Here is a 19,513-nt window from a genome sequence, read left to right as displayed (position 1 = left end):
TTCTTTCCACAGATATTTGTAAGGCCTCCTCAGACAAAGCAAGACTAAAGACAGAGACATAGAGAACAGCTGTGTGGATACTAAGAGGGAAGGGTTGTGGCCGGAATTGGGAGATTGGGATTGACATATATACACTATTCATGTTATTTATAAAATAGATAACTAATGAGACCCTACCGTATAGGGAACTCTACTAAATGCTCTGTGGTGACCTAAGTGGGAAGGAAATCCAAAAAAGAGGATACATGATTCACTTTGCTGTACAGTAGAAACATTATAAAGCAACTATATGCCAATAAAAATTTTTAGAAATTACAAAGCTGTTCTTGAGAAGTCTGAATTTACTGTCTTTATTCTTCAAAGAGAATAGAAAGCAATAGGATTAAGAGAAAGAAGAAAACAGGGTTTAATTGGTGATTTCCCCATCTCAGGATCTCCTCTCAGTAGTTTCCTGGTTTTAGGTTGTTCCAACCTAGGAGCTGGAAACAGACAGCAGAGGTCAGTAAGTGACTATGGACTCTAGAAGTCAGTCATAAGTGTCTGCAAAGCTATAAAAAGGGCCACGAGATTTTACCAAACCCAACACCGCGGCAAACTAGCCTGACCGTCCCATCATTGTCTAACTTAGTCTAACTTCCCATTGGTCCTTTCCACCTATCAGGACCCACTTCAGCGGCTTCCCTGGCGCATGCGCATCACCTGCTTCCGGCCACGGTGCGCCGGTCTTTCCGGCCCGGTGGAATTCCTGTCCGATTTTCCTGGGTTTCGAGTCTTTCGTGAGAAATGGCTCCGGACTCGGGTTCCTTTCCGGAAGGACCTCCCTTAAAGCTGCTACCCGTAGAAACTAGGGATCGGGGCACCCAGCGCTGTCGTCTAGGCCCTACGGCCCTCCGCGCCTTAGGCGCCCACCTGGGCTCGGCTGTGAAGATCTCGCTGCCTGACGGTGGCTCCTGCCTCTGCACCGCCTGGCCGCGGCGGGATGGAGCGGACGGCTTTGTGCAGCTGGACCCGCAGTGTACGAGCCCGGGGACGGCAGTGGGCGCGCTGGGGTCTGGGGGCGTTATTAACCTGAACAGCCTCCGCTTAGTGCCCTGCCCGCCCCTTCGGCGCCTCGCGGTGTGGCCGGAGTTGAGGGAGCAAGCGGGTGCGTCTGGTGCCCCGAGTCCAGCCGCTGTGCTGGAGGCTGTGCAGGAGCTGCTGAGGAACCGTCCAGTCTCTCAGGGCCACGTGGTGGCCGCTCCTCCAGGCGCTCCGGGTCCAGTGGCCGCCCTGCACATCGTTAGCGGGGCGCCCAGCCCGAATCCGGCTGGGCTGGTCACCCCTCGCACCCACATCAGTCTGAGCGAGGTGCCTCCGTCGGAAGAGGAGCCGCAGCCCGAGGTGCCCCTGGGGGGCCTTTCGGAGGCGGCCGACTCGCTGCGGGAGCTCCTCCGCCTGCCGCTCCGCTACCCCCGCGCCTTGGCCTCGCTGGGGCTAGAAGTGCCACGCGGGGTGCTCTTGGCCGGCCCCCCGGGAGTGGGCAAGACCCAGCTAGTGCGGGCAGTGGCCCGGGAGACGGGCGCGGAGCTCCTGGCGGTGAGCGCCCCCGCGCTGCAGGGCGCCCGGCCCGGGGAGACGGAGGAAAATGTGCGGCGGATCTTCCAGCGCGCCCGGGAGCTGGCCAGCCGCCGTCCCACCCTCCTCTTTCTGGACGAGGTGGACGCCCTGTGTCCCCGGCGGGGCGGCCCACACCAAGCCCCCGAGAGCCGCGTGGTGGCCCAGGTGTTGACGCTGCTGGACGGCATCGGTGAGGACCGCGAGGTGGTGGTTGTGGGATCCACCAACCGGCCGGATGCTCTAGACCCAGCGCTGCGCAGACCTGGGAGGTTCGACCGAGAGGTAAATAAAGGCTCAGCCAGTTAGGGCATTGCCCCTGAATCCGGCCTCATCTGGCCCTGGTTGGCTGCCCCGAGGAGTTTCCCACTTAGCTTTGGAAGCCAGGGAGACTGGAGTGGGGCTTTTATTTAGAGAACCTGTTCTCTGGTTAACAAATGATCTGCAAGCCAGGACCCTTTCCCTCCCAGAGTCAAATTGCTCTGAGAAGCCAGGGGGCCGATTGGAATTGTTGCAGGCCCTGAGGATGAATACTGTTATCAGTAGTGTTAGTTTTTAAGGACTACTACAAGCTGTGGTGTTGGAGAAGACTCTTGAGAGTCCCTTGGATTGCAAGGAGATCCAACCACTCCATTCTGAAGATCAGCCCTGGGTTTTCTTTGGAACGAATGATGCTAAAGCTGAAACTCCAGTACTTTGGCCACCTCATGAGAAGAGTTGACTCATTGGAAAAGACTCTGATGCTGGGAGGGATTGGGGACAGGAGGAGAAGGGGACGACAGAGGATGAGATGGCTGGATGGCATAACCGACTCAATGGCCGTGAGTCTGAGTGAACTCCGGGAGATGGTGATGGACAGGGAGGCCTGGCGTGCTGCGGTTTATGGGGTCGCAAAGAGCTGGACACGACTGAGCGACTGAACTGAACTGAACAAGCTATTAAACTCTTAGGATTTGGAATGAGAATCTAAAGTAGAAGGATAGCCTCAAGAAACAAATGTGTTGAAATGAGAAAGAAGGCAGGGAAGAAATAAATCAAAGCAGACGTTAACTCTTCTATCTAGATTTATGCATTCCTTGTCTGAATGCCAGCATCCTGTACCACAGTTGCTCTCTTAGTTGTCAGGAAGATTGAATATTCAAAATATTCAAATATTCAAGTATTATTTTATAAACTTCAGCCCTAAATTGATTCTTGATTTCTGTTAGATAGTTTGAATAGTGGTTGTGATGTTTGAACTTTGTGGTAGGGTTGTAAAGAGACAGCTGATAATTGCAGACTTTAGCATAATCTGTTTAGAACTTAAGTGGATTTCTTCTTCACACCATCTAATACCTGTCTGCTGAATAAGCTCCATAAGGGTAGGGACATAGACTTTCTGATTTACTGGCTCCTAGAAAGTGATAGGTTCTGAAAAATAACAAAATAAAAACTTCCTGACGTTGTTGCTGTTGTTCAGTCACTAAGTCATGTCTGATTCTTTGCAACTGCATGGACTGCAGCACACCAGGCTTCCCTGTCCTTCACTATCTTCTGGAGTTTGCTCAACTCATGTCAGTGATGCTAAGTAATCATCTCATCCTCTCTTACTCCCTTCTCCTTTTGCCTCCAGTCTTTCCCAGCAGCAGGTTCTTTTCTAATCAGTCTGCTCTTTTTATCAGGTGGCCAAATTATTGGAGCTTCAGTGTCAGCATCAGTCCTTCCAGTGAATATTCAGGGTTGATTTCATTTAGAATTGACTGGTTTGATCTCCTTGCAGTCCAGGGGACTGACTCTCAAGGGTCTTCTTCAGCACCACAGTTCGAAAGCATCAATTCTTAGGCACCCAGCCTTCTTTATATGGCCCAACTCTCACATCTACATGACTACTGGAAAAACCATAGCTTTGATATATGGGACCTTTGTCAGCAAAGTGATATCTCTGCTTTCTCATTCGTTGTTTAGATTTTTGTCATAGCTTTCTTTCCAAAGAGCAAGCATCCTTTAATTTTGTGGCTGCAGTCACTGTCCACAGTGATTTTGGAGCCCAAGGAAATAAAATCTGTCACCATTTCCACTTTTCCCCTTTCTACTTGCCAGGAAGTGATGGGGCCGGATGCCATAATCTTAGTTTTTTGAATGTTGAGTTTCAAGCCAGCTGTTTCACTCTTGAAAATAAGGATTTTCTCATATTCAGAATCTAAGATATGTACTTAAGAGTACCTAGTAATAGTTCCAGATTTGTTTGCTAAATTATTATACGTTTGTGAGGATAAAAAAATATTTTTAAGCTGTAAATGTTTTCTTTTCTTGCTTTGCACATAGGTTGTCATTGGAACTCCTACTCTTAGACAAAGAAAGGCAATTCTACAAGTGATTACTTCAAAGATGCCTATCTCTGATCAAGTTGATTTGAACCTCCTTGCAGAAATGACAGTTGGCTATGTTGGCGCAGACCTGACTGCACTCTGTAGGGAGGCTGCCATGCAGGCTCTCCTTCATAGTGAGAAGGTAAGAAGTATTGGTTTATGACCTATGTTAACCCTTTTATTAATGTAACAAGTTAATTTGGGGACTTAAAAAAGTGGTAAGTACCTTTTCCTGAAACTTTTGACACCTTAGACATCTGTTTCTTATATGTATTTTTACATCTGAATTCCATATATAACTAGTGTATGACTGAAAGTGGGGACAGAGAGCTGACTTCTCTAGGTCGGTCGAGGGCATGTTCCCATTCTCCCATACTAACTCTTTAGTGCTAAAGCCCAGTGCAATAAGGAAAAAGACACTGTGACCCCAGAAGAATCAAACATGTGTCTTTAAAATTTTCATTTTATTTTGAATCTACTTCAGACTTAGAGAAAAGTTGTAAAACTAGTACAAAGAATTTTTTCATTTTCTTCACCCAGATTCTTCAAACGTAACATTTTACCACCTTTGCTTTATCATACTCTCTTCATGTGTATGGATGTTTATGTATATATACTCATACTCTCAAATGCAGCCAGAATGCCCGCATAGCTTTGAAAAGTTGAGTTGTTTATTTCCTAAAATCAGACTAACCAATAGTACAAACAATAATCAAGATGAAGAAATTAATACCAACTTTTACTTAATCTATATAGACCTTATCCAAATCTCACCATTTGTCCCATTAATTTCCTTTGTAGCAAAAATTTTAAAAGGAAAAAAGAAAAGAAAATTTTTTTGATCCAAGATTACACATTGCGTTTTTTAGTTGTCATGGTTTCTTAATCTTTAATCTAGAAACTTCTTCAGTCTTTCTTTTATGACTTTAATTATTTTTAAGAGTACAGTTCAGTTGTTCTGTAGGATGTTCCTCAGTGTAGGTTTGACTGATATTTTCTCGTGAGTTGAGTCAGGTTTTGCATTTTTGGCAGAAATATTCCAGAAATGATACTGTGTTCTTCTCATTGTGTCTGTTAGGTAGAAATGATATATCTTTGTCCTGTTACCGATTTGATATCTTAGATAAGGTCGTTATCTCTGAGATTTCTCCATTGTTAAGATACTATTTTTCCCTTTGTTATCAATACGCATCTTGTAGGGAAAAGAACCTTTTCTTACTCTGGAGAAGATTAGGTGCCTGGAATTTTACTTAAATTCATCTTTGACATTTAAATCCTTAATTCATGAGTGCCTTTTGAAAAAATAGTTGGGATATTAACTTAAATGTAGTAGTTTTCAACACTATAGATTGGAAAATCTGTTCACTTTGTATGTAATAAGTCATCCTGAGTCCCTAAACTCCTCCAGAAAAAATTTAATTTCATTGTGCTAGGGGTTCTGTTGTAACACATAAAATTGTCCTTTGATCTTACCCCTAATTTTGAGGATTTTTTTTTAAACCATAAGAGGATGATTTATCCTAGATTTTGAAAACATTTTTACCTAATTTAATCCTTCCTCATCTTCTTTTCCTTTATTTTTACTCTTACACTGAAGGTAGGGAAGGAATTACGTGAACTTTAATTCCTCATCTTTGGGGTTTAGAACCAGAAGTGCTTAAAGATTTAATGACAAGTCCCATGTGTGAAGATGTGAGAATATATGCCTCTTGAATGGAGGACGCGAGTACAGGATGCAGGAACAGAGGTTTACATTTAGAATTCCCTCTGCTTTGAAGTTCCCGGTTTGACGTAAAGCACCTTGGCTTAGGTGGACCAGACAGCTGCAGTTGTCCTAGGGTGGAGCCCACTGCTACTTCAGGAGGGCCTGCCTAGGCATGGTTAGCACAGGTGATGGCTGAGTTCATAAACAACCAGGGGAAGTGGAAAAAAAGAAAGGCAAAAAGGAAGAATGGACAGAGGCATCTGGGTAGGTACTGGTTCCATCTATTTCTTTTTCCATCTCTAGGCAGCTGAGGGGCTGTTGCCGCCTCTATTACAGGGCAGATGAGGACACATTAGAGTTTGTTCAGCTTCTTGTCAAGTATGTCTATTAAAGCATTGGAAATACAGTTTAACACATAAACATATACACATGGAGGGGAAAGGATTTTATCTGCCTGAAAGGGTTATGAAAATCAAGTGAATAATACATACACACTAATGATCTGGAAGTGTAAATGGGATTTTCAAATGTTAGTTGGTACTCACCTAAAGTGTATTAGTATTCATTTACCCAATATCTGATACTGCTAGCTAGTTAAAAAAAAAAAAAGATGCTATTTAAAAAAATTATTTAATAACATTCTTTGTGAGAAATTAAACAAGATAAAAATTGTCTGAAAGCTCATCTCCCAGAGATTATAGTTATTAGCATTTTTAGGAACAGTTAATGATAGCTCTGTATATATATATTCACTTATTTAATCTTACATAAATGGGATAAAATAGTTTGTTATTGAAAATGGGAATTTGGGGACAACTAAATATTCAGAATTTTATGTAAGGGTAAATACTTAAATATAATACAGATATTACAAATAGAAATGTGAATTTTTAATAGCCAAAAAGAAGATATTTACTGATTTGACCATTCTAGAATGGCAAAACAATACTATTTTTAAAAAAGATGATAAGTTCAAAGGCAAAACAAACAATACTGTAAACAAAGGCAAGGACATGAGACAGACTGGGAAAAATACTTTCAGCCCATGACAAAAGACCAATTTCCTTGGTATAGAAGGAAGTCTTACAAAGCAATAAGACCAATCTAAGAGAAAATGTATATAAAATATGAACTGATGAACTGGTAGTTGACAGTGAAAGGATTACAAATGACTAATAAACATGAAAAATCCTCAACTTTCTTTAAAGATTCGTCTTTTTTGATTCTTTCTCTTTTAAAAACTGATTTTGAAATAATTAAAGCTTCAGGGGAAAATTTTTTTGAATTAAAACTTCAAGGAGAGGTGAAGGTAGAGGACTCCTGTTAATTCCTTTATCCAAACTGACAAGTTTTTAACATTTTGCCATATTAGCTTTATCCTCCTCTCTTTTCTCTCGTCTCTCTGTCTCTATATATACAGTTGATTTTTGAGCAACGTGGGTTTGAACTGCGCCAGTTCACTTATATATAGATATTTTTCAATAGTAAATCCTACAAATAGTGCACGGTCCAGGACTAGCTGAATCCACGGATGTGGGGAACAACAGATTTGTTGGGCTACCTCTACTTAAATAAGGATTAACCTCCATGTTGTTCAAGGGTCAACTGTATACATATACACATTGTTTTTTTTTTTCTGAATCATTTGAAAATGGGTTGCATGCATCTTAACCTGTTATCCCTTAATATTTTAGTGTCCATTTCCTATGAACAAGTATGTATAATCTCATTATATTCAAGAATGTTGTCAGATCTACAGTCCCTATTTTGATTTTGCTGGCTGTTTCAAGTTTTATAGCACTCTTTTCCTTCAGTGTAGAATTTAGTCCAGGACAATGTATTATGTTTAGTTTTTGGTTTTCTTTAATTTTGAACATTTTCATAGCACTTTCTTGGTGTGTGCGCGACATTTTGACATTGACATTTTTTAAGATTTAAAGTCAGTGATTTTATAGAGCATCTATCAATTTGGATGTGTCTGTTTCCTCCTAGTTAGATTCAGGTTATGCATGCCCATTGGGAGCACTGCATTAAATGTTAGTGTGTCCTTCTTAGGATGTCATTTGTGGAGACTTAGTGTGTCCACCGGCTCCTCACGGGGGGTGCCTCTTGTGGGTGACTGGTGCGATCAACTAGTCAAGCATTGGTCCGGTTTGTCTGCTGTAGAGCTGTTATTTTTCCCTTTGCAACTAATAAGAAATCTGTGAGGAGACCCTCTGAGACAATGCAGACATCCTGTTCCCCGTCAGACTTTCTCTCCCCTAGATTGGCATCCGCTGATGATTCTTGCCTCAAATAGCCATTACTGTAATGGTTGAAAATTTTATTTTCTAATTCCATTATTCTTTTTACCTCACTCTTGATTGAAGAAATTTAATTAACGCAATAGTAAACACCGTGTCTTCTGTCACAATGGCAGAAATTTAAGGTTTGGTCATGTCCAGTGTTAGAGAGATGTGGGGAAAATAGCTTCATATTATTGGTACAGCTTGGAGCACATTTTAATAGTAGCTATGAAAATTGTAAGTGTGCATACTCTTAAGCACAGTAATTCTATTTTGAGGGAAGTATTATATAAAATACTTGAACATGTGTACAAAGACATTCAGTTGCAGCTTTGTGTTTAGTACCAAAAGACTGGGAAACCTCTGTTCAATACAAAGGTGTCATTAAAATACTCACGCAATGTTATGCAGTTGTCAGAAAGAATGAGGTATTATTGTATTCGTGGACATGAAAAGATTCCTGAGAGATGAAAAAGTACAAATTAATGTGTACAGTATGGTCCCATTTGTGTGTCTTTTTGAAAGGATATACACATGTCATAAACATACTGGAAGAATACACAGGAGACTGTTGGCATTCTCTGGGGATGAAGATTGGTGGGAGTTGAGGGGGAGACATTTAATTTTTTCATATCATGTGTTATAAATTTCTTTATAGTGACAACAAAATAGATGTATAAATTCAAATGAGGATCACAATAAAAAAGTAATCATGTTTGTGTGCCACAAAAAAGGCCCACCTGATTTTTGGTTTGATTTCGCTTTTTGGGGTGGATTACTTCAGAACCAGGACAATCCGACGATTGATGAAACAGACTTCCTTGAAGCTTTTAAAAAGATCCAACCCTCGTCATTTCGAAGTGTCATTGGACTGACAGACATCAAACCTGTTGGCTGGGAGCAGATTGGTGGCCTTGAAGATGTAAAGCTGAAATTAAAGCAGGTGAGATAGAGAATCTACTTGGCCAGTAGAATATGATGGTCTAAGTGTAATGCACTTGTGGTGTAAACAAGTGGCACTGAAACTTATGGCTGCCTTCACTAATGGGAACCTAACATCTTGCCTGGAAAATCCCATGGACGGAGGAACCTGGTGGGCTGCAGTCCATGGGGTCCCTAGGAGTCAGACACGACTGAGCGATTTCACTTTCACACATTGGAGAAGGAAATGGCAACCCACTACAGTATTCTTGCCTGGAGAATCCCAGGGATGGGGGAGCCTGGTGGGCTGCCGTCTATGGGGTCGCACAGAGTTGGACACGACTGAAGCGACTTAGCAGCAGCAGCAGCAGCAGCAACATCTGGATCCAATGATTGCTTTTCCGTCCTTGTTTAACTGGACTCTACAGACATCAAATGCCATTTTTCATACTTTCTTTCTTCATCTTTTTGCTTAGTTTTTGCTCTAAAGAGTTTCTAATTTAGATGAAGGGTCAGTAAACTCTTTCTGTGGAGGACCAGAGAGTAAATAATTTAGGTTTTATGGTCTCTGTTGCAGTCATTCAACTCTGCTATCACAGCACAAAAGCAGTCATATGTAATGAGTATTTGTGTTCTGATGAGATTTTATTTATAGACACTGAAGTCATATAATTTTCACACCACAGAATATTCTTTTTTTTTTTTAACATTTAAACATGTAAAACTGATTCTTAGTTCATAGACTGTACAAATTCTTCATTCATAGGCCTGAATTTACCCCCAAACTGGTAAAAACACAAAATTAACAGTCACTTTGGCCTGAGTAGTTACTTGATACTGATTCTCACAGTGGCTGTTAAGGGTCACAGCTCACCGGATTTTCTTACCTGCATTGCAGTTCCAGAAATTAATTTTTCTAATTCCCTTTTGGGTGATCCTGCCATAAGAAAGTAGGTTTCTCAAATCAAGCACACACAAGACTAATTTATAAGTATCCATTATAATTTATTTATCTTAACTAGGAGCTGTATGTACAGTGAACCCTGATATCCTTGTATCCATGGATAGGCACATTTTGTTGTTGCTAAGTCACTAAGTCGTGTCTGACTCTTTGTGACCCCACGGATTAAAGCATACCAGGCTCCTGTGTCCTCCACCATCCCCCAGAGTTTGCTCAAATTCATGTCCATTGAGTCTTTGTTCCTCTCTAACCACCTCATCCTCTGTTGCCCCCTTCTCCTCCTGCCCACCCTCTTTCCCAGCATCAGGGTCTTCTAGTGAGTCAGCTGTTTGCATCATTCCAGTGAATATTCAGGGTTGATTTCCTTTAGGATTGACTGGTTTGATCTTCTTGTGGTCCAAGGGACTCTGAAGAGTCTTCTCCAGCACCACAATTTGAAAGCACCCATTTTTTGGCACTCAGCTTTCTTTATGGTCCAACTCTCACATCTGTACACAGCTGTTGGGAAAAACCACAGCCATTGTCCACAGTGATTTTGGAAGCCCAAGAAAATAAAATCTGTCACTGTTTCCACTTTTTCCCTTCCCATTTGCCATGAAGTGATGGGGCCAGATGCCATGATCTTAGTTTTTTTGAATGTTGAGTTCTAAACCAGCTTTTTCACTCTCCTCTTTCACTCTCATCAAGAGGCTCTTTAGTTCCTCTTCACTCTCTGCCTTTAGAGTGGTATCATCTGCATATCTGAGGTTGTTGATATTTCTCCCAGTAATCTTCGTGCATATTTATATGTGTGTATGTATATATATAGGAGAAGGCAGTGGCAACCCACTCCAGTACTCTTGCCTGGAAAATCCCATGGATGGAGGAGCCTGGTGGACTGCAGTCCATGGGGTCGCTAAGAGTCAGACACGACTGAGCGACTTCACTTTCACTTTTCACTTCCATGCGTTGGAGAAGGAAATGGCAACCCACTCCAGTGTTCTTGCCTGGAGAATCTCAGGGACGAGGGAGCCTGGTGGGCTGCCGTCTATGGGGTCGCACGGAGTTGGACACAACTGAAGAGACTTTGCAGCAGCAGCATGTATATATGTATTTTTGTGTATGTATATATATGTATGTATGTATGTATTTGACTGTGTTGGGTCTTAGTTGCATCATACAGGACCTTCCATCTTCATTGTAGCATGTGGGATCTAGTTCCCTGACCATGGATTGAACCCAGGGCCCCTGCCTCGGGAGTGTGGAGTCTTAACCACTGAACGTCAGGGGTATCCCTCTCCCGGTAGTCTTGATTCCATCTTGGGTTTCATCCAGCCTGGCATTTCACATGATGCATAGAAAGTTAAATACTCTGCATAGAAGTTAAGTACTCTGCATAGAAGTTAAATAAGCACAGTGACAATATATAGTCTGTATACCTTTCCCAATTTTGAACCAGTCAGTTTTTCCATGTCCAGTTATAACTGTTGCTTCTTGACCTGCATACAGATTTCTCAGGAGGCAGGTTAGGTGGTCTGATATTCCCATCTCTTTCAGAATTTTCCACAGTTTGTTGTGATCCACACGATCAAAGGCTTTAGCATAGTCAATGAAACAGAAGTGAATGTTCTTCTGGAATTCCTTTGCTTTCTCCATGATCCAACAACTGTTAGCAATTTGAGCTCTGATTTCTTCTGCCTCTTTGAAATCAAGTTTGTACATCTAGTTTTCAATTCACTTCAGCCAGCTGAAGTCTAGGATTTTGAGCATAACCTTGTAAGTATGTGAAATGATGCAATTGTATGATAATTTGAATGTTCTTTGGCATTGCCCTTCTTTGGAATTGTAATGAAAATTGACCTTTTCCAGTCTTGTGGCCATTGCTGAGTCTTTAAAATTTGCTGACATATTGAGTGCAGCATTTTAACAGCATCATCCTTTAGGGCTTGAAATAGCTCAGCTGGAATTCTGTCACTACCACTAACTTTGTTCGTGGTAATGCTTCATAAGACCCACTTGACTTCATACTCCAGGATGTCCAGCTCTAGATGAATGACCACACCATCCTGGTTATCTGGTTCATTAAGACTTTTTTGTACAGTTCTTCTGTGTATTTTTGCCACCTCTTCTTCATCTCTTCTGCTTCTGTTAGGTCCTTAACCATTTCTATCCTTTATCTTGCACATCCTTACATGAAATGTTCCCTTGATATCTCCTGTTTTCTTAAAGCACATTTAAATATGCTCTAATTTTTTAATATGCTCTCATTTAATCTTCACAAAATAGCCATACTTTCCTGTGAGACACACTGTCTTCCTTTAGCGCTGAGATGTTAGGCTTTCCTACCTTTTTGAGCACTCCTCTCCCTTATTTTAAATGTTAATTCTCCAAGCTCCCAAGAGTCCTCTTTTTGCATTTTCTAAGTGAGTCCTTCATCTCTCATCTCCTGAAGCGTGTCCCAGGCTTTAGCTGTCTCCTGAAAGCAGCTAACTCAGAAATCTTTATAACCCGTGCAGATAGTTCTTTTGACCATCAAAACTACTTAACTCCCTGCATACTAAATAACTTCTAGGGATCTCGGATTCAGCATGGCATGTCCAGAGTTTACCTTACCAATTCCATCTCTATAGCTGGATGCCCTCTCCCAGTAAAGACAGCCAGTTGCCCCATCCCCTAAGTCAGAGACCTGTCTTCTAGATGCATGTCATGTTGCATGTCACATACCTTCCCCTCTGGACTTCCCCCCTGCATAAAGTACACTTACATTGTATGTTTCAGGTCCATCCCTCCCACACGATCTCTGCTGCCTGTGACACATCCAGCCTTATTATTTTTGTAGTCTGAGTCATTGCACTCATTGACCACTGCTAAGTGGTTTCCGTCCCTCTGGTTTCATTTCCTTCTAGTTCATTCTCCATACTGCTTCCTCATTGTTGACTGAAACTGTCAAGGCCCAGTGTGATCTGACTCCTACTTCCATTTCAGCTCCATCACTCCTTGCCTCCCACGTCCTCCACCCTGTTCTGCTTACCACTGGGAGATGAACTGGATGGTTGATGTGTCTCTGTATATATTTGTCCATGGAATGCCCTACTCTGGCCTGGTTGTTAGTTTTTAAGCCTGTCTCCCCAGTTACAATAGGAATTTCTAGTACGGGATCTTGTCTGTCTTTTTTTGTAGAGGCAATGTATCGGTAGTTAAGAACTCCCGCTCTTGACCTACACTGTCTGGGATTAGTCTTAGTTCTGTTACCTCACTCACGTTAAGGTAATAAGGCCTGGGCAAGTTACTTCACTTTTTAAGCCTGAGTTTCTGCATCTCTGAAATTATGATAACAAAATCGTCTACCTCAGAGGTATTGAAGATTTATTTATAATTCAGCTAACATTTAATGAGTACCTACTTTGTGAAGGTGTCATTCTAGGTGACGGGGATTTAGAGGTGAACTTTGCCTACATTCTGGCAAGAGCAGAATGACAAACTCAGCATGGGGATACAGTAATTTCAGATAGCAAATGAGTTAGTGCTCCAAAATTAAAAAATGGGTAGTAGCATAGAGTGCCCAGGAGGAAGAAGGTCTGTTTTAACTACAGTGGTTAGGGAAGACCTCTCCAAGGAAATGACTGTTGAGTGGAGACCTGTGTGATGCAGAATAGCATATAAAGATCACAGGGGGTGTTCAAGCAGAGAGACTAGCAAGTAAAGGCCCTGAGATGGGAGCAAACTGTGGGGTGTTTGGGTGATGGGTTATGTTAGGCCTTCTAAGCAGTGATAAGTTAGGAGTTTGGATTTGAATATTGTAATTCTGACGAGAAGTCATTGAAAGATTTTAAGCAGGAAGTGATGTGACCTCACTTATGTCATAAGCTCACTGGCTGCTGTGTGGAGATTAGACCCCATATCCAGCTCATAGCAGGTAGCTGAAGATTGTTGAATGAATTTATTGAAAAAAAATTTTTTTCACATTATACTAAGACAATTGTCTCCTTTTGTGTCCTGTCTCTTTTTGTGTTCTTTTAGAGCATTGAATGGCCTCTGAAATTCCCTCGGGAATTTGTTAGGATGGGCCTGACACAACCAAAGGGAGTTCTCCTATATGGGCCCCCTGGGTGTGCCAAAACCACGCTGGTGAGGGCCCTGGCTACGAGCTGTCATTGCTCTTTCGTTTCAGTGAGCGGAGCTGATCTCTTCTCGCCTTTTGTTGGAGATTCAGAGAAAATCTTGTCTCAGGTTGGTTTGTTTATTTTCCCTCATGTAGTTAAGTTTACTTTTTAATTTTTGTTTCATGCATTAAGAATAAACCTTATTTTTTTTAATGTAACTGGCTATTTTTACTGTTAAGAACATTATACCTATTTGTGTATAGAAAACTTAGAAAATATAGAAAAGTATAAATAGGAAATCCTCCACAATCTCTCTACTTACTGTTAACATTTGGGTGAATTTTCTTTGTTGTTTTGTTTCCTTGGGCAAGGGAATGAATGGATATTATATATATAATACTATAATGAGTGGATATACATATATAAAATGAGTGGATAATATATACCTATCCACTCATTTTATATATGTATATATATATCCCGGCTTCCTTCATAGCTCAGTCGGTAAAGAATCTGCCTGCAATGCAGGAGACCTGGGTTCAATTCCTGGGTCGGGAAGATCCCCTGGAGAAGGAAATGGCAACCCACTCCAGTATTCTTGCTTGGAGAATCCCATGGACAAAGGAACCTGGCAGGCTACAGTCCATGGGGTCACAAGAGTCAGACACGACTGAGTGACTAAACCACCAAACCACCATATATATATCCATTCACATATGTATACATATACATACATATATATCTTTATTGTGATTTAGCTTAGTGTTACCACTTTTAAAATTCAGTAATATTAAATGTTTTTTGAAAATAAGATTTTTAACCCCTGTATAATACTGTTCTTTATTTTATTTGTTCATTCCCCAGTTCTTAGACATTTATAATCTTTCTTTTTATATTTTAAAAATTATAAATAGTAGTGCAGAAAGCATTCATTCATATGAATAAGGCATGATGTATAGCCTTTTAATATTTCCACTTTTGAACAAAAGGTATTTCGACAAGCAAGAGCAAATACACCAGCAATTGTGTTTTTGGATGAAATTGATTCAATCTTGGGCTCTCGATCAATCAGCAGAACAGAATGTAATGTTCAAGATCGTGTTCTTTCTGTTCTCCTAAATGAATTAGATGGTGTTGGATTGAAGACTATAGAGAGAAGAGGAAGTAAATCAGATCACCATGGTAAATGCAAGCAGCTGGAAAAAAATGAAGAGGTATTTATTAGCCAGGATACACCAAAAATCCAGGCCAACAATAATTAGACTGCATCTATACTATCTTTTCCTATGCTGGATTCATCTCATAGAATTATATAATTTCACTTTGACTATTAGGATTTTTACAGAGCTGGTAAAATTGTGATTTAGCTGGGAAGATGAGGCAAATTTTATAATAAACTATCTTAGATATGTATGAATGTGAATTTTTCCCTAAGATTAGAAATGTAACTGCATATTGCTAGTGGAGAAGGGAGTTTCTTATTTCTGTATCCTGATAAATGAGTGTTTTATGGGAAATGAAAGAAAACAGACTATTATTTCCAATAATCAGTAATTAAAAACTTCCAGTTTTGTTGAGGTTTCCTTGGTTCTAATGCAGTTAAAGTGACCTTTGGAAATCCTGTTCCTTCTAAAGCTTTTATTCATTTTTTCTTGTTTCCTATTTCTTAAATTGTTCCATAGAAAGAGAATCTTATAGCTCCTTAGGAGCATATGCCACTAGAATTTGAAGGCACCCATGAGGTGTTCTAATCATTTCTCATAGAGCAGGAATTCCTTCTATAGCCTCTGACAGGTGTTTACCCAGTCTCTGCTAAAATACTTGAAGATACAGGGAACTCATTGCTTTGAGAGATCACATTACTGAGAAACTGCTCTGAAAATTAAGTTCAACAATTCTGAACGCTTAGCATGTGTAAGGCCTTGCCGTAGCAGCTCTTAGATATTCTTTAAAAAATCTTCATCCTGGATTTATATACATGCAACTTATATTAGTTGTCGTATTTTTTGCCTCTGTAAAGAAAAAACAAAAAAAGAGGTAAAATAAATCTCCCTCTTCAAGAACATGAGAGCCAAGACTTTTCATAGGTATACTATGTGCTAGTCAGATGCTTCTGTCTTTTCAAGTCATGCATTTAAGTTGTGATCACTCACTGGGGCTCAGATGCATTCAGGTCAGCAGATGGATGTTCTCTGCTGTGGTGTAGGGCTCTTTTCATCAGTTCTCACATGGAGGATGCCCCACTGGGGTTGATCACTCCCTTCACCGTGTGCGTGTTGTGTAGCTCTTTGATTAATAATTTGTTTCTAGGGTGCCTTGATATTGAGAAGGTGGTCTGGATAGGAAATGTAAGCATTCTAGTCTGAAGAAAACAGCATTCTCCTATTTTAAAACAAACAGACCTGCTGATTTGTAATAAAAAAAATACATTTAGTAATTAACAACTTATTGATGTTACTTTGTGTTGTATATTTTCCCTCAGCTAGAGTTTCAAGAAATTTTCAATAGCAACATCATGGTTGTTGCAGCAACAAATAGACCTGATGTGTTAGATGATGCCTTGTTACGGCCTGGAAGACTAGATAAGATTATTTATATTCCACCTCCAGATGAAAAGGTAATCACTGTGCACATTTACTCTGTGTGAGCATTCCTAATAAACATCAGTGTCTGAGTTCTAAGAAGATGGCAGAGTTGAGTTCCTGACAGGATGTAAGTGTACATGGTATGTGTCCTATGTTGGATTCTGTGTTTTTCCTTACCTAATGGCCCATCATAAATTATCATTTTCATCTGCTTTTGCTGGGTACTCTGGCCCTGTTTTCAGAGAAACATAAACCTAAAAAATGGTAGTAATTTCAGCTTCGTGGAAGACTCAAAATACTGAGTTTATGGAGTCTCCTCAAAATTATTTTGCAGCTAGAATGGAAGAATCCTAAAGCATTAAAGAGTTTTGGAGATTATCTGGGTGAGCATCCTTATTTTACAGTGGAGAAATCTGAGTTTACAGAGATTATATAATGTATCCACAGCCAAAGAATCAATAAACCCTTTGTCCTTCACATCCAGAGCCACTGGCAGTGAGTGGTGAAAGACACAGAAAATGCATTTTTTATTTATCAGATTTTGAAGGATGAAAAAAATTTTTTTACTCTATTTTACTTTTTAAAAATTATAAAAATATTAAAATTTATCTTGATGTCACATTTACTTTCTTACCTCTTGAGAAAAAGTGATTGTTATTTTTTAATTCTTAAATATATATACTTTCTCTGTAATATAGAAAATTCTGTATGTCTTAATATAACATTATGTCAAACATTAAGCTTCTAAACATATTATGTTTTATTTTGTTCCAGGGAAGGCTTTCTATTCTGAAAGTCTGTACAAAAAACATGCCAATGGGGCCTGATGTTTCCTTAGAAAAGGTAGCAGCAGAAACTTGTTTTTTCTCTGGAGCTGATCTTGGAAACCTCTGCAAAGAAGTAAGTTAATGAATTAGTGAAGAAAATTTACATATTTCTGCATTTATTCAGATCTTCATTCACTTGGCAGTATTTACTGAAAGGGAGGCACCATGGGAGGTGAAACAAGCCGCCCTGGTTCCTCACCTTCTCTTCAGGGCTTACAGGTTGATGGGGCAGGGGGTGGTGCCGAGAGGTGATACTAAATTTAAAAATGTAGTGAGTTGGGGAAGTTTAGGGTGCTCGGAAGAATATCAATCCAGTTGAAAATAAGAGAAGGCTTTCTGAGAGAAGGTGTGTGTACCTTGCAAGTGGAAGGATGATTAGGGAGTTGGGAATGTTTGAGCCACAGGGAATAAAACGTGCAGACGATCGGCAGTGAGGGGATGACATTATTGAAGAGGTGGCCAGTGGCCGGCCCACACAGATCCCTGTAAGGCACTCTAAGGCATTTAAACTTTATCTTGAAGGCAGAAAAAAGGTCAGCCATTGTAGGTTTTTCCTTTGCAAAAACTTGTGAAAATATAACAACAGAAAAATGCACAGATCAAAAGGATACAACCCACTGAATTAATATAAAGTGAACACACTTGTATAACTACCACTTGGGTCAAGAAAGAATGTCATCAGCATGCTAGAAGCTTTCTGTGGGCCTTCCTACTCTATCACAAAAGAACCACTCTCCTGATTTCTAGCACTGGGGAGATGACTTTTGCTGCTTTTGCACTTTATATTAATGGAACCATATGGTATGCTTTTCTGTCTGCTTCTTTAACTCAAGATTATGTCTGTGAAGTTCTTCCGTGGTTTTATGTGTTAACAGTGCAAGTGTTAATTGTTCAGTCATGTCTGACTCTTTATGATCCCATGGACTGTAGCCCGCCAGGCTCCTCTGTTGATGGAATTCTCTAGGCAAGAATATTGGAGTGGGTTATTCTTTTCTCCAGGGGATTTTCCTGACCCAGGGAGTGAAGCCCGGTCTCCTGCACTGCAGGCAGATTTTTTTATCCTTTGAGCCACCAGGGAAGCCTGTGCATAACAGTGGTTTGTTCATTTTCTGTTTCTTTATGATCAGTGCTGTGTCCTGTTTAAAAACTCCTACTCTGAGATCAGGAATACAGTCGCTCATCTTTTTTTTTTTTTTATATTGGAGTATAGTTGATCTCATCTATACTCCAATATAGTTGTTCTGCACTCGGCCCTACCCCACCCTGCTCCCCCCTCCACCCCCCCACCCCCGCATTTAAGGCTAGAATGTAATGTAGAAGAAAAGATGGTCCACTGAGAAGACTTAATCACTTTAACTTTTTAGCTTAATGTTTTTATTGCCACGAATATTGAAATTCTGTGAAGTGAGACTGAGATTTTGGTGTTCAGATTTTAAAGTATTACTGTATATCATAAAACAACAGTGAAGCATATTTATTATTTCCTATTGTTTGTTTGTCTTTTATAGGCCGCCTTGCTGGCTCTGCAAGAAAATGGACTGGAAGCGACCACAGTGAAACAAGAGCACTTTCTAGAATCACTTAAGACTGTAAAACCATCCTTAAGTCATAAGGATTTGACTTTATATAAAAACTTATTTCAGAAAAAAGAATTTTCTATTTTAGAAGATATTTAAAAATTATTTTACATACCTGCTCAAGGCTTAATTGAAATGTGAATATGCACTATAATTTGCAACTTACTTTGTGTGTATTATTTCCTATAAATAAAAAACTTGTGCCTGATAGGCTAAAATTTCCTACAGAAAAGTTAAAAGATTAAGACACTCTTATATACTTTTAATTCAGATTCACCAATTTTTTAAAAAAATTTATTTATTTGGTTGTGCCAGGTCTCAGTTGTGGCATGTGGAATCTAGTTCTCTGACCAGGAATTGAACCTGGGGAGCTCGGATTCTTAACCACTGGGCCATTGGAAGTTCCTCTAGATTCACCAGTTTTTAACATTTTGCCACATTTGTCTCCTCTCTCTCCCTCTTTCTCCTCCCCTCCACAGTATTTTTTATGAACTATTTAGAAGTAGATTTTACACATCACACATCTTTATCCCTTTAATACTTCACTGTACATCCTGTATAAATGAGGTTATTTTCTTACATGACCACAGTGCAGTTATCAGATTCAAGAAATTTAACATTGATAACAT

At 40.3% G+C, this 19,513-nt stretch overlaps 1 protein-coding gene and 1 long non-coding RNA gene across 2 annotated transcripts; one reads left to right on the top strand and one right to left on the bottom strand.

Annotated features, from left to right (window-relative positions):
• Positions 1–334: 334 nt before the first annotated feature.
• LOC121819983 (uncharacterized) lies at positions 335–811 on the bottom strand. The gene is made up of 2 exons (XR_006060394.2): positions 700–811; positions 335–479 (listed from the first exon to the last, which is right to left on the bottom strand). It is a non-coding gene; the product is annotated as an uncharacterized LOC121819983 (long non-coding RNA).
• On the top strand, positions 770–19,092 carry AFG2B (AFG2 AAA ATPase homolog B). The gene is made up of 8 exons (XM_015097069.3): positions 770–1,878; positions 3,898–4,083; positions 8,716–8,874; positions 13,813–14,022; positions 14,885–15,109; positions 16,378–16,512; positions 17,255–17,380; positions 18,816–19,092. The coding sequence occupies exons 1-8, from the start codon at positions 784–786 to the stop codon at positions 18,981–18,983; spliced, it is 2,304 nt and encodes a 767-aa protein (XP_014952555.2). The 5' UTR covers positions 770–783; the 3' UTR covers positions 18,984–19,092.
• Positions 19,093–19,513: the final 421 nt, after the last annotated feature.

Source organism: Ovis aries, chromosome 7 (assembly GCF_016772045.2).
Source record: "Ovis aries strain OAR_USU_Benz2616 breed Rambouillet chromosome 7, ARS-UI_Ramb_v3.0, whole genome shotgun sequence".
Lineage (NCBI taxonomy): Eukaryota > Metazoa > Chordata > Mammalia > Artiodactyla > Bovidae > Ovis > Ovis aries.
This window is presented reverse-complemented; position numbering and strand designations above follow the sequence as displayed.

Coding starts and splice junctions, on each gene's coding strand:
- AFG2B (XM_015097069.3), top strand. CDS start 784: ATGGCTCCGGACTCGGGTTCCTTTCCGGAAGGACCTCCCTTAAAGCTG. Junction 15,110..16,377: donor AGCTGGAAAAAAATGAAGAG/GTATTTATTAGC, acceptor ATTTTCCCTCAG/CTAGAGTTTCAAGAAATTTT. Junction 17,381..18,815: donor TTGGAAACCTCTGCAAAGAA/GTAAGTTAATGA, acceptor TGTCTTTTATAG/GCCGCCTTGCTGGCTCTGCA.